The 15,874-nt window shown below is 38.9% G+C and overlaps 1 protein-coding gene across 1 annotated transcript in view; it reads left to right on the top strand.

Moving 5' to 3' along the window:
- LOC145659213 (homeodomain-interacting protein kinase 2-like) overlaps positions 1–15,874 on the top strand; it is a 92,708-nt gene that overhangs the window by 69,866 nt on the left and 6,968 nt on the right. Inside the window, exon 10 of the mRNA XM_081720358.1 lies at positions 9,253–9,415. Coding sequence (XP_081576484.1) covers positions 9,253–9,415 — 163 coding nt within the window. The remainder of the gene's footprint in view (positions 1–9,252; positions 9,416–15,874) is intronic.

Raw genomic sequence — 15,874 nt, 5'->3', positions numbered from 1 at the left:
TCCTTTTATGCGGGGATTGATGTCTTGCGACAGTTCAGCAAATTCCTCCATCTCATCATCAAAGCGCTGAAGCATATCCGAAACCGGAGAGCCAGCTATAGGAATGGTACTTATAGGTCTAGATGTACCATCGTCATGGACATCTGAGGATAACGATGTCAAACTCTCAGTATCTCCTATCAGAAGCTCACTCATTGCTTCTGAATTTGTATCTTCCATAGTCGAGTGGAATTTCATCACAATTTGGTCTCTCTCATGGTCATCCAGGCAACTGCAATGCGTATCAATAACTGCAGTCCTAACATCTCTGCTTAGAGAGTCTATATGAGCTGTCCCCTCCTTCACGTGGACTGAAGCTGAATGATTTATCTCACAAGATCTGGTACGGAAAGCATTCAGCAAATCTGCAGTTTCCTTCTTGGAATTTGCAAGCAACACTGATCTTAGATCAACATCTAACATTTCTTCCAGAGATGAAAGAAGACCCATCACAGTTACTTCACTGACAATGTCGGCAATGAATGAACCCATATGAGAGATCATGACCTTTGTCTCCTGTGAAAGAAAGGAGAGATAACATAGAAAGGCGAACATTGAAAATTGCTCCAAAATGGTTTTGGTTGTTTGGTTTAGAATTAATATGAATCCCATTTAAAATATGATGATGTGTAAGCAATGTAGTATGACTTACTGGACTAGGGATTGCTTTCCGGATAGATGTCCACTGCCTAAAAGAATGTGAATAAAAGCATTCTTTAGAACTACAATTAATATTTATTCTAAAAATCTCATACATTCAAAAGTATACCAAAAATAAAAATGATAAATTGAAGAAGAAGAAGAAGAAGAAGAAGAAGAAGAAGAAGAAGAAGAAGAAGAAGAAAAGGTTTAAAAATGGCATACTCATTAGTCAGATCCATCACAAAATGGGTCAAGATTGGTGCAATATCGAGCTTCTCCAAGTCTGGGATGATTTTTTTGGCTCTATCAAGGAGCATTTTGCTGTCATTCCTCACAGGTTTATTCTGGTCTTGTCTTGTGCTTTTTGACTTGCTCTTGTTTTGAGAACCATAGAAGAGGTTGAATAAAAAGAAATTAAATATCAGGATAACATAACAACTGTGCTGACATCTCACTTATTAGCAACAATTCGATTTTCTGATGAAAAACAAATTTGGCCATTTTAAACTCACCTTTTTAAATACTGAAGAAGCCCGTGCCACTTTTGGAGGTGAAGGAATTTTACTATGGAAACAACAAAAATATATAAGGAAATGTTGTTCGTTTGTTATTCTTCAAACATCAACAGCCTGAACTAAAATCCATGATCAAATTATTTTGAGAGAGCTTGTGTCTAAGTTTATAGATTGTTATTCTTATTCTCTATTTAATGGATGAATCACTCATAGAGCTCAGGTCCATGTTGTATTTTGTTAATTGCACAATACAATCAAAATTATTTTATTCTACTTTAGCACATTATAAGGAAAATAAGACTAATTCCTTTAACATTACTTCCTAATCTTTTAAAATAACAAGGCTGATGAAACATGTTTCATCTGTTTCATGTTTCATCGTTCCGATACTTTGGAATAGTCCAGAAAGTATTTAGAGTGCAAGCTCTATTGGTGTTTAATACAGATTAAAGAGTGGCTTGTTTAGCTTGATCTAATTGTTCAGCTTGTTTAGCCGGTTTAATTTAAATTCTGTTTCAATTAATTTCATTTTCTACATTTATATTTTGTGACTTTTAACTGTTTTATTTGATCAATGTTTTATTACTGAATACTGTTCGTTCATTGCAGTGTAAAGCACCTTGAGATTTTGGGTTCTATAAGGAATATGCTATATAAATAAGAATAATTTTAAATTAATATTGTTATTCTAAGATTTTTTAACATTGTAGTGCAAAGGCCTTACATCTTCCTGCCAAAAAGACGCTTCTGTTTCTCCATTTGTCCTGGTCCAAGTTTTCTTAGGACTCTCCTGGAATACTTTGTTCTGAAAAGGCGATATGAAGTCAAAAGCATAAATCATTTTTACAGTTTGGTGGACAGACAGCAATCTAACATGTAAGCAGGCAGGCTTGAGGATCAGAAGGCAGACAGTTATACATGTGAATGGCAGTCAGTTCAGAAAGACTGTCAGTATGCAGACCAACACTCATGGAGGACAGAAAACAGGCAAGAAAGCAATCAGAATGGCAGCACACCTTTACAGGCAAATTTCAACAGGCAAGCAGCTGGGTATGCATATCCCTAAACCATTAGTTCCAAAGGCTAAATCTTACTGCATTGAATACAAAAAGTTTATGAATGGTTTAAACTGATTTTATTAGTGGTTAATAATTAGGTCACAAACAACTTAAACATCATTAAGTAAACAGTCATGACACATACACAAAAGGGGCAGCAGGAATGTGTCGACCTGTAGAATGTGTTGGTGGGTATATGGAAGTAACTTATTAGCTAACAAATATCTGACCCCACGTAATGGTGACTGTTGGAGAAGGCAAACTAAGATAAGTAACCAGTCAGGTTAGCGGTACATATGAAGGTGAGCTAACTAGCCCATATGGCAAGCAACAGGTCAGCTGCTCTTTTTACGCATTTAAACTGTTCATTTATAGCCATTAACAAGGTACTGTTAAACTCTAGACTTTGGAACTCTCAAATGGAACTCTCTTTTGAGTTAAGGGCCAAAAAATTTGCTCATAACATAAAACCCGTTTTCGCTTCACTGCTTCAAGTAATAAGTCCTTTTTTTTTTTGATAATTCTATTACATATTTTTTTTTTCCGTTTCAGACAACGGGACGAGTATGACAGCGACTGAAACGCACCCATTAACACTAGCTTATGTGTTAACCAACAGTCACTTCCAAATATTCAACCTGTGGCTCGGCACCGCTAAAATGATTTTATAACCGTGAGGGCATCTGACAGAATCAACACATAACCGACAACTGCTGTGAAAGTTAGAAAGCACAGAATACATACATTGTTTTTGCTCACACAGCGCACAAAGTGTTAATGGTCAAAATTATCGAATTAAATTGTTTATATTAAGCAGATTCTCTCTAGTGAGTGAACAGAGGTAGACGCAGAGAGAGGGGCGCTACTGTGGATCGACTCTTCTCTGCTAAGTAGAGCTGTTCGTCTCAAACTGCCCGCACTTAGGAACGTTATACGCACCTGCAGCGTGGACGTACCACATCGAAATACGTCACCAATTGTGGGCAGACGAGAAAGGGCGGGTATGGTGATGAAATTTGGTTTAATCACTTATATTACTTGTCTTGTACCTTTAAAACAGCAAAATCTAAATAGCATAAAAAGCAGTCGCTTACGCTTGACATAAAGCCTTGTGTGAGAAAACAGGTGGAACGTCAATGCATTCCATAACTATATAAAACTACAGCAGACAGACCGTTCATCATAAAATTAGAAAAGCTCTAGCTATAGTAGCTAAGCGGACATTTAGACAGACAGACAGATACATACACATACAATTAGATGGAAAATAGCCTTCTGTAATTACAAAATTGACTTATTCAACCGTACCTTGTTCTGGAAAGTTGACCTACGATTAGGTTTAATTCACTCTATTGTCTTCCAACTTTATAACTGCTGAAATCTGTCAAGTGAAATGACATATAAATGCTTGCGCTCACCTTTATATACTTGTAGTGACGTCAAAGCTGTTGTGATGTCATATGCATTGTGACATTTCTAGAATGCTGCACTGACATTTTGGTTATTGGGAAAATAAGTCAATAGTTCAAAAAATATTTGAAATCCCTATTTTTAGCAGCAGCCGAGTAAGTAGCTGATAGATGGGTACTGGTAGATGGGTACATCTTTCTTCAAAAGAACCCTTACATGACTTTCAACTTTTTTTTCATATAGAGACCCTTTTGTGTGTAACAAAAAATAATGTGATTTGTCAAACATCCAGTTTCAAACAATATTTGCCCCAAAAAAGGCCAAACCAAAGACATAAAGAATAATCATTGTGACATTGTGACAATTGTGACATTTCTAGAATGCTGCACTGACATTTTGGTTATTGGGAAAATAAGTCAATAGTTCAAAAAATATTTGAAATCCCTATTTTTAGCAGCAGCCAAGTAAGTAGCTGATAGATGGGTACTGGTAGATGGGCGCATCTTTCTTCAAAAGAACCCTTATATGACTATCAACTTTTTTTTCGTATAGAGACCCTTTTGTGTGTAAAAAAAAATAATGTGATTTGTCAAACATCCAGTTTCAAACAATATTTGCCCCAAAAAAGGCCAAACCAAAGACATAAAGAATAATCATAATAAATTAATTCTCTGCAAAGTTTACAAAGATTTGTACTGCAAAGAATGACATTTACTGTTTGTGAACAAGTCAGTAACAATAATATCCAGTAAAGTGGTGGTATATTTCAGAGAAAAGTTACATATTAAACTTATTTTCCTCAAAATCTTCATTTTGATTAACATTTGAGGTATGAAACCTAATATTTAAGCAGTTCCTGAAACATTGGTTGTACATGCACTTGCATAAAGTGATCAATCGGTCTGGCTACAAACCGGCACATTCTACAGAAACGGCCCTCATAGCAGTGACGGAAAAATTTGCTGCTAAAGCTGCCAAACTGTCATGTGTTTTGATTCTTCTAGTCCTTTCAGCAGCCTTTGACATTCTTCTCTAATCTAACACGGTCTTGCAGATTTCTCCTTTGTAACATACGAAGGATTCGGCCCGTTCTCTCACAGGAAGCTACCCAGGTGCTTGTGCAGTCTCTTGTAATCTCAAGGCTAGACTACTGCAACTCGCTACTTGCTGGTCTTCCTCTGAGACATCAGACCTCTACAATTTGTCCAAAACACATCAGCAAGACTGGTCTCGACTGGTCTCCCTTTATTGGCTTCCAATAGCTGCACACATCAGATTAAAACCTGAATGTTTGCCTACAAAGCCAAAAATGTCCCTCAATATTTGATGTCAATGTTAAAAGCCCGATCTGTACCTTGAGTACGTCGAACCTCAAGTATGGCTTGGCTTGAAACACCATGCTTCAAGTCTCATGGAAGACAAGTATCGAGAGTATTCTCTATCTTGGATCCTAGATGGTGGAACAAATGTCTGCTTACTGTCTGGACAGCAGAGTCCCTTGTGGTCTTCAAACGCAGACTGAAGACCCATCTATTTGTGGAATATTTAAATGAGCACTGATCCTACACCTATGTTGAGTAACTGAACCTCTGGTACTTATTATAGAGTATTGTTTTCCGAACTTATCGATATCTGTTATAGAGTATTTTGCACTTCTAGGCATCAGCACTGATCCCTGTATTTCAACAGTATTCTAGTTCAATGGTATCTTGGACTCTAACGTACTGCACTGGCTAGGATGTATTCATTCCTTGAGTAAATGATAAAGCACTTTTGTAAGTCACTCTGGATAAAAACATCTGCTAAATATCGTGAATGGAAATGTAAATAAGCCTAGAAAAGAATGGAATTAATAACAACATGACATACAAAAAAATAAACTTGGTAAAAAAAAAGCAAGAAAACAGACAAAATCTTTCATAGGTACTGAAAACAAAAAGAAATTTTACACATCAATATGAAATTAACAATAAGTCTCTAACATATGTTACTTATACTGAAACTTGCTAATGTGGTTGGAAATATTTCCAAGAGGAACCTGTGGATACCCAATGTCCTCCTCATGATACATTCCATAATTGAAGCATTCCGAGGGATTCGCCTTTGGAATCAGACTCTGTTTGGACTGCTGACACCTCTAAACCGATCACACAAGTTAAAGACGGGATGCAGGGCTTTTGGGCAGCTGGACATCAACTTATTCTCACAATTTTTCTTCATCTGAAGTTGAACTGAGTGAATTGAGTGAAGTAACCTCATGTACCACAGAAACTATTCAGCCTCCTCTCAACGGCTGCCAACGCTTTTCTCATCTTCATAGTTTCTACATCCTCCAGAGCATCTTTGAAATGGAATTTCATTGCTCCTGCAAACCTGGTGTACATGTAAATGGAGTACTGTATCTGCTTTTACCTCCTGGAATTATACTGCTTATAAACAGAGAAAGAAATGATGCTCATGAAAGAGAAAATGTAGACGTATGGCTTGATCCTCATGGCTGGTGGATTGTTTCTATGGTACCTCTTAAGCAGCTGTGGTGTTTCTCACGACTCATTTTGCCTTTAGGTTTGCTTTAAATGCAATTGTGAATGGAACAGCTATAAGCAGCACTACGATACACTCCTCTCTGAGACAACCAACAGCATTTTGTTGCAGGAAATGAAGAAAATTGCCAGGGAAAAAGCAGACATAGCATATTCAAAATACACAACACCAGTCAGGAGGAATGAATTGGAAGTAGCTGTAAGGCTGCAAAGACCAAATGATGTTGAAAGTGCATACAGGGCAATCTCTGAGCATACCTACATGGTACAGGAAATGGAGGAGCAAAGATTCAGTTCTGCAGAACCACAACCAGCACGGCAACCAGCACTCCAACCAGGACAGCAACAACAATGGCAACCAGCACGGCAACAGGAATGGCAACCAGCACATCGACCAGCTCAGCAACCAGCAAAGCAACAAGAACAGCGCCAAGCATGGCAACAAGAAAAGCAACCAGCATGGCAACAAGAACGGCCAACAGCATGGCAACAAGAAGAGCAACCAGCATGGCAACCAGCATGGCACCCAGGACAGCAAGAAGAATAGCAACCAGCATGGCAACCAGCACGGCAACCAGGACAGCAACAAGAACATTAGCATTATATGACTAATAGAATATCCTAAATTTCAGCAAAAGCTCAGTAAATATGTTTTGCTGAAAAACCCAGTTAAAACTCAAAGGTTAATGCAGAAATGATTATATAATTTGGGAGCACTGGACTTACTGTGTGGTAGGAGGGACTTGCTCCCAAAGTCCTAAAGAGGAACATTGCTGGGATCATGCAGGCAGTCTGTGCTTTCGCAAGGCAATCAGCATGTGGAGTCTGGTGTTTTCTGCTGAGGTTAGATGTGATGTGAGCTGTTCCTTGAGGGCTGATCCACACTGCAGACGTCATGGACAAATACAGAGCGCTCTGGACGGGCCTGCTAAAGCTATGCGCACCATCGTCACTAGAGTGCACTTTACACACTTTCATCATTGCTAGAGTGAGCCTTACACACTTTCATTGCCGCAAGAGTGCGCTTTACTCACACACTTTCAGACTCTTATATGGATTTGGTCCAACCACATTCTTCCAATCGAGAACCCTCTGGTTGGATTTCTGTGCCATAAATTTGAACATCCTGCTCTTCCAGGCATGTCTACACACACCAGCACACATGTCTGTTCAGAACCAGAGGCTTCAGATGGGTCTAAATGAACAGTTTAATCATGAGTGCTTAAGGAGGTGCTGTGAAGCTCAGAGATATAAACCACTTGGTCTCCCTGTTGCTGGGTGTAGATGTTTTGCAGATCTGCAGCAGTCCTGCCTCACCAGTCGGAGCACAAAGCAGAAGGTTCAGCTCCTGGGAGCCCTGCTTGAGTGTGTTTCAGCCCGCTGCCCTGCATTTGAAGAAGACTATGATCAGGTCCAGTTAAACGGCCCCCTCAGCCATTCAGAACACCTCAGAACCTCACGCAGTACCCTGCAGGAACTGAACACAGGCACCTTTGTGTTTTCACTGCTGTTGAAGTCCAGGAGCAAAGCCCCCTCTGATGTTCTCCTGTGCTGTCCTCCAAAGGATGCCCATGACTTCCTGAGTTACTGCAGCTGAAAGAGGAGGAAGAGAGGCTCGGGGCCTCTTTCTTCTCTTACATCTGCCCTGTGGAAAACTTTTGAGTTTCATATCAAGTCTGTGCTCACATGCACCAGGTAATTATGTATCACTGTTCCATATCTCATTTGTGTTAATGGACTGGTCTTAACCAGTCTTAACGTGTTTGTTTAAAGAGCAAATTTTCTCACCGAGAGCAGGCGCTTTCTCTGGACCCGATGTCCATAACAGTGGGAGGATCCTCCTGGAGGGCCTCCTCCACCTTCATTGCTGGATCCTACAAGCGATCGACCCCCGAGTCTGACTGGAGGCTGATGTGGTATAAACCTTCCTCCTGCCATCTTCCTCATAACCCTCTCGGTAGTCCCAAGACGGATAATAGGACCTGGATATTGGTCGTAATCGTACCAGTTCCAGTAGTCTGTCAAGGGTTTGTAGAATTCTACAAACTGCGGAGTGTGCCCATAAAGATGGACGGTTTCCCTACAGGGGCTGTGGAAGAGTGGTCATGCCTTTTCTTCCAGTTCCTCTTTTTGCGCTTCTTTCCTGGCATCCTTTGGCGGTTGGTGTTTCGATTGGCAGGATACAAAGGCAAGCTGTGTAGAAGACAATGACGTTTATTGACAGACACAATGAAGACAACTTAGCACATATGCTCACGTAAGGTTAAACACAAGCAACCAATGACTACACAAGACTTCACATTCATAAACCGTAACGACACGAAAAGAGGAAGAAGTTTGATATATGGGGAGGGCATGGCAATGCAGACGAACACACACACATGCACACCCACACACACACACGTCTGGGACGAGGGGGCTGTATCGTGACAGATAGAGGATAGCGTTTGAGTTTAAAAGAAATCCTTCTTTGTCATTTCAAAGGGTAGCTGTTCTACCCAATATAACTGTCTTAATGTCAATACCCAAAAATCTGAGCAAGCTTGTTCTCTTTGCATGGAACACTCTGTTAGCTGCAGCAATGAAACTGCATTGTCAGGGAATTTGTAAAGCACAGATAAAATTCTTCCAGCTATCATTATTGGATGGCATAGTCAATTACTGTCAGACAAGACAAAGGTGTAAGGACACCGCATACTAATATCTGATATTAAAGTGGAATAATACGGATTTACAATGGTCTGTGTTTGATATGGCAAAATTATATACCATGTCTTTGTCTGTGCATTTGAAATATTACATTTTTATACTGTATAGTCTGTACTTTATACAGTGCTGATATATTGAAGCATATTTTGTTTATTATCTTTTTATGATTTAAAAAGGCTTCATGAGGAAGGTAACAGTTTTTTATCTTCAGTCTGCAATAATGTAATAGTATGAACAGTTTATCTGTAACTATGCAAAACTGTTGTAAAACAGCAGAAATTGTCCTAGCTCATAGTACATATGATCCCCATGTGCCCTTCTTCTGTTTCCCTGCAGTAATCGAGGTGGTATCTGGGGAGTCTGTCCATCTGAACCCCGTGCTGTTCGAGGCAGTGCCGGGCGACTTGTACTCGGAGAGCGGCAAGAAGAACTCCAGTGACAAGAGCGACTCCACGTCGTCCTGCTCCAACCAGTGTAACAGCGTGAATGATGCCCAATCGTGCATGCATGGGCACACCCAGGCACACGCAGTGGATATGCTGCCCATGTGAGTGCATGTCCCAATGTATGCTCTGGCAACCTTTCACGTATTTTATTGTGTGCCCTGCATAGGAGTCTGGATATATAGAGAAACACACCTTTGACACCAGCATCCTCACGCAGTTCTGCATTCTATTCAAAAGTACCTTTTTATGACTTTCTATTTTTTTTTCTTCATGTAAAGAGACCCTTTTATGTGTAACAAAAAAATAATGTGATTTGTCAAACAACAAAATATGCCCCAAAAAAGACCAAACCAAAGACTTAAAGAATACTAATAAGAGATTAATTATCTGCAAAATTTACAAAGATTTGTACTGTAAAGCATGACATTTACTGTTTGTGAACAAATCAGGATCAATAATATCCAGTAAAGTGGTGGGTATATTTTGGAGAAAAGTTACATATTAAACTTATTTTCCTCAAAATCTTCATTTTAATTAACATTTGAGGTATGAAACCTAATAAGTAAGAAGTTCCTGAAACATTGGTTGTACATGCACTTGCATAAAGTGATCAATCGGTCTGGCTACAAACCGGCACATTCTACAGAAACGGCCCTCATAGCATGTGACGAAAAAACGTCATGCTGGTAAAGCTGCCAAACAGTCATCTGTTTTGATTCTTCTAGTCCTTTCAGCAGCCTTTGACATTCTTCTCTAATCTAACACGGTCTTGCAGATTTCTCCTTTGTAACATATGAAAGATTCTGCCCTATCTCTCGCAGGACGCTACCCAGGTGCTTGTGTAGTCTTTTGTGATCTCAAAGCTAGACTACTGCAACTCGCTACTTGCTGGTCTTCCTCTAAGAGCCATCAGCCCTCTACAACTTGTCCAGAATGCAGCAGCACGACTGGTCTTCAATCTTCCGAAGTTTACACGTTACTCCACTGCTGCACTCCCTTCACTGGCTCCCAGTAGCTGCACACATCAGATTTAAAACCTTGATGCTTGCCTACAAAAGCCAAAAATGGATAATCCCCTTCATACATAAAGTCAATGGTCAAAGCCCGATCCGTTGCTTGAGCACTTTGAACCTCAAGTACGGCACGGCTTGAAATTCCTTGCTTCGGTTCTCATTGACGACAAGCATCGAGACTATTTTCTGTCCTGGCTCCAAGATGGTGAAATGAACTCCCACTTGCTGTCCGGTCAGCAGAGTCCCTTGCAGTCTTCAAATGCAGACTGAAGACCCATCTATTTGCAGACTAGTTAAAGGACAACTGACATTGCTCCCATATTGACTGACTAAATTTGTACTTATTGTAGGGTATTGTTTATGTTGTTTAAAAAACTCTAGCACTTATTGTTTATTGCACTTATCATTGTTTAAGATTGACCTTATGCATTTTGTACTTCTAGGTATCAGCATTGATCCCTGTATTCTACAGTATTCTAGTTCATTGGTATGTGGGACTCTAACCTACTGTACTGTACTAAGATATTCTATGAGTAAAGGACAATTCACTTTTGTAAGACGCTCTGGATAAGAGCATCTGCTAAATGCTGTAAATGTAAATGTAAATGTAATCAAAAACCAGCCATTTTTGCACATTTTCAGCAAATTGATGTTTCAGGCTTTATTGATGATTTGAGCGTTGCCTTGTAAAGAACGATAACATCCTCGTGAAACGTGACGAGATGGGGGAAACATCTTCACTACCTATCATAAGACAAAAAAGTTATTGATTTTTAAAAAATGGATATAACTGTGATATTCTGTCTAACAACTAAATTGTCATATGTGTTTCTAGCAATAAGCTCTTACCTGTAGTTGCAGCAGCAGCCACAGTGTTAGGGTGCTCCTTGCTTTTCTTTTTGAGTTTCTAACAAAAACAAAACAATGATTTAGTAGAAAAATATCAGAGCATAAGTAAATTTATAACTAAAAGTACAGATACAAACCAGTAATAATGCAACAGAATATAATTTAGAACAAATTATGTCATTTATGCAAAGTGATATATACACATTCAGTGTGAAAGGAAATTCAAATATGCACTACTTTAAAAATTAATAATGTAACAAAATCTAAATAAGAAATAAGTCAAATGTTTTACCTTTAAGTTCTTTGAGACCTTACTGAAGGGGAATAGGAAATGCAATCTCCCCTTCTGGGCTTTCATGGTTTTGCTCTGATTGTCCAGAGCAGGCTCAGTACATGGTGACCTAGCAGACATCTCAGACTGTAGTGATGGAGAGCTATGTATATCGATGCTGAACAGGGAAGACCAGTCATTGTGTACACTGGGGGACTCTTGAGCCTTCTTCACAGAGGGTGGGACAACCAACTCCATAACTTGGCTTGCCATGACGTCGGAGGAGGTGTTCCTACTATCTGTGCATAGCTCTGATGATGCCTGTGATGATTTCAAGTCATCCTGCTCTAGGTAGATTGGCATGACCATACCACAGAGCTCACAAGATGAGACCCCTTCAACGTCAGGATTTATTAAATGACGGGACAAAAAATGTGTCCTTCCTTTTATGCGGGGATTGATGTCTTGCGACAGTTCAGCAAATTCCTCCATCTCATCATCAAAGCGCTGAAGCATATCCGAAACCGGAGAGCCAGCTATAGGAATGGTACTTATAGGTCTAGATGTACCATCGTCATGGACATCTGAGGATAACGATGTCAAACTCTCAGTATCTCCTATCAGAAGCTCACTCATTGCTTCTGAATTTGTATCTTCCATAGTCGAGTGGAATTTCATCACAATTTGGTCTCTCTCATGGTCATCCAGGCAACTGCGATGCGTATCAATAACTGCAGTCCTAACATCTCTGCTTAGAGAGTCTATATGAGCTGTCCCCTCCTTCACGTGGACTGAAGCTGAATGATTTATCTCACAAGATCTGGTACGGAAAGCATTCAGCAAATCTGCAGTTTCCTTCTTGGAATTTGCAAGCAACACTGATCTTAGATCAACATCTAACATTTCTTCCAGAGATGAAAGAAGACCCATCACAGTTACTTCACTGACAATGTCGGCAATGAATGAACCCATATGAGAGATCATGACCTTTGTCTCCTGTGAAAGAAAGGAGAGATAACATAGAAAGGCGAACATTGAAAATTGCTCCAAAATGGTTTTGGTTGTTTGGTTTAGAATTAATATGAATCCCATTTAAAATATGTTGATGTGTAAGCAATGTAGTATGACTTACTGGACTAGGGATTGCTTTCCGGATAGATGTCCACTGCCTAAAAGAATGTGAATAAAAGCATTCTTTAGAACTATAATTAATATTTATTCTAAAAATCTCATACATTCAACAGTATACCAAAAATAAAAATGATAAATTGAAAAAGCAGAAGAAGAAGAAGAAGAAGAAGAAGAAGAAGAAGAAGAAAAGGTTTAAAAATGGCATACTCATTAGTCAGATCCATCACAAAATGGGTCAAGATTGGTGCAATATCGAGCTTCTCCAAGTCTGGGATGATTTTTTTGGCTCTATCAAGGAGCATTTTGCTGTCATTCCTCACAGGTTTATTCTCGTCTTGTCTTGTGCTTTTTGACTTGCTCTTGTTTTGAGAACCATAGAAGAGGTTGAATAAAAAGAAATTAAATATCAGGATAACATAACAACTGTGCTGACATCTCACTTATTAGCAACAATTCGATTTTCTGATGAAAAACAAATTTGGCCATTTTAAACTCACCTTTTTAAATACTGAAGAAGCCCGTGCCACTTTTGGAGGTGAAGGAATTTTACTATGGAAACAACAAAAATATATAAGGAAATGTTGTTCGTTTGTTATTCTTCAAACATCAACAGCCTGAACTAAAATCCATGATCAAATTATTTTGAGAGAGCTTGTGTCTAAGTTTATAGATTGTTATTCTTATTCTCTATTTAATGGATGAATCACTCATAGAGCTCAGGTCCATGTTGTATTTTGTTAATTGCACAATACAATCAAAATTATTTTATTCTACTTTAGCACATTATAAGGAAAATAAGACTAATTCCTTTAACATTACTTCCTAATCTTTTAAAATAACAAGGCTGATGAAACATGTTTCATCTGTTTCATGTTTCATCGTTCCGATACTTTGGAATAGTCCAGAAAGTATTTAGAGTGCAAGCTCTATTGGTGTTTAATACAGATTAAAGAGTGGCTTGTTTAGCTTGATCTAATTGTTCAGCTTGTTTAGCCGGTTTAATTTAAATTCTGTTTCAATTAATTTCATTTTCTACATTTATATTTTGTGACTTTTAACTGTTTTATTTGATCAATGTTTTATTACTGAATACTGTTCGTTCATTGCAGTGTAAAGCACCTTGAGATTTTGGGTTCTATAAGGAATATGCTATATAAATAAGAATAATTTTAAATTAATATTGTTATTCTAAGATTTTTTAACATTGTAGTGCAAAGGCCTTACATCTTCCTGCCAAAAAGACGCTTCTGTTTCTCCATTTGTCCTGGTCCAAGTTTTCTTAGGACTCTCCTGGAATACTTTGTTCTGAAAAGGCGATATGAAGTCAAAAGCATAAATCATTTTTACAGTTTGGTGGACAGACAGCAATCTAACATGTAAGCAGGCAGGCTTGAGGATCAGAAGGCAGACAGTTATACATGTGAATGGCAGTCAGTTCAGAAAGACTGTCAGTATGCAGACCAACACTCATGGAGGACAGAAAACAGGCAAGAAAGCAATCAGAATGGCAGCACACCTTTACAGGCAAATTTCAACAGGCAAGCAGCTGGGTATGCATATCCCTAAACCATTAGTTCCAAAGGCTAAATCTTACTGCATTGAATACAAAAAGTTTATGAATGGTTTAAACTGATTTTATTAGTGGTTAATAATTAGGTCACAAACAACTTAAACATCATTAAGTAAACAGTCATGACACATACACAAAAGGGGCAGCAGGAATGTGTCGACCTGTAGAATGTGTTGGTGGGTATATGGAAGTAACTTATTAGCTAACAAATATCTGACCCCACGTAATGGTGACTGTTGGAGAAGGCAAACTAAGATAAGTAACCAGTCAGGTTAGCGGTACATATGAAGGTGAGCTAACTAGCCCATATGGCAAGCAACACGTCAGCTGCTCTTTTTATGCATTTAAACTGTTCATTTATAGCCATTAACAAGGTACTTTAAAACTCTACTTTTCAAGAGGTAACCCATATTTCAAAAACTGATACTCCACCGTCAAATGTTTCTTTCTAAGAAAACAAGCTGTAAGGTAGCAAGCAAATTTCCAGAAAACACTAATGTCTGCTGAGAGCCCTGTTTTCTTTACTATTTAGGTTACTTTACTCATAACAAGAAGGCACAGAAAGCACACCCATATGTATGCACAGGTTATGTCTTGATTTTATATGTTGCAGCTGACCAAAAGGGTCGCTGCTACCTTTCATGGTGTTACAATAAATTATCATCAAAAAATGGAACTCTCTTTTGAGTTAAGGGCCAAAAAATTTGCTCATAACATAAAACCCATCTCCGCTTCACTGCTTCAAGCAATAAGTCCTTTTTTTTGGTAATTCTTTTACATATATTGGTTTCCACAACGGGACGAAAATGACAGGGACTGAAACGCACCCATTAACAGCTTACGTGTTACGTGTTACGTAGCTTACGTGTTATCCACGTCATTTCCAAATATTCAACCTGCGGCTCGGCACCGCTAAAATGATTTTATAACCGTGACGGCATCTGACAAAATCAACACATAACCGACAACTGCTGTGAAAGTTAGAAAGCACAGAATACATTGTTTTCACTCACACAGCGCACAAAGTGTTAATGGTCAAAATTATCAAATTCAATTGTTTATATTTAGCAGATTCTCTCTAGTGAGTGAACAGAGGTAGACGCAGAGAGAGGGGCGCTACTGTGGATCGACTCTTCTCTGCTAAGTAGAGCTGTTCGTCTCAAACTGCCCGCACTTAGGAACGTTATACGCACCTGCAGCGTGGACGTACCACATCGAAATACGTCACCAATTGTGGGCAGACGAGAAAGGGCGGGTATGGTGATGAAATTTGGTTTAATCACTTATATTACTTGTCTTGTACCTTTAAAATAGCAAAATCTAAATAGCATGAAAAGCAGTCGCTTATGCTTGACATAAAGCCTTGTATGAGAAAACAGGTGGAACGTCAATGCATTCCATAACTATATAAAACTACAGCAGACAGACCGTTTATCATAAAATTAGAAAAGCTCCAGCTATAGTAGCTAAGCGGACATTTAGACAGACAAACAACCCAAACTGCAATACAGACAGAGGTGGGTAGAGTAGCCAAAAAGTAAAACCACTAAATTATCTGTTAAGTGGACGTACCGAACCAGGAATGGGTTTGCTCTTCCTCGACTCGTTTTGGCCAAGGGTGAGCGAGGGACTGTGGGTTCCATCAGTGCACATTCCTTGACCAATGTATTCTTAATGA

The sequence above is a fragment of the Electrophorus electricus genome, chromosome 9 (genome assembly GCF_041902795.1).
Source record: "Electrophorus electricus isolate QZ-2024a chromosome 9, ASM4190279v1, whole genome shotgun sequence".
NCBI classification, from domain to species: Eukaryota; Metazoa; Chordata; class Actinopteri; order Gymnotiformes; family Gymnotidae; genus Electrophorus; species Electrophorus electricus.
The sequence above is the reverse complement of the archived record's forward strand: the minus strand, read 5'-3'. Positions and strand labels throughout refer to the sequence as shown.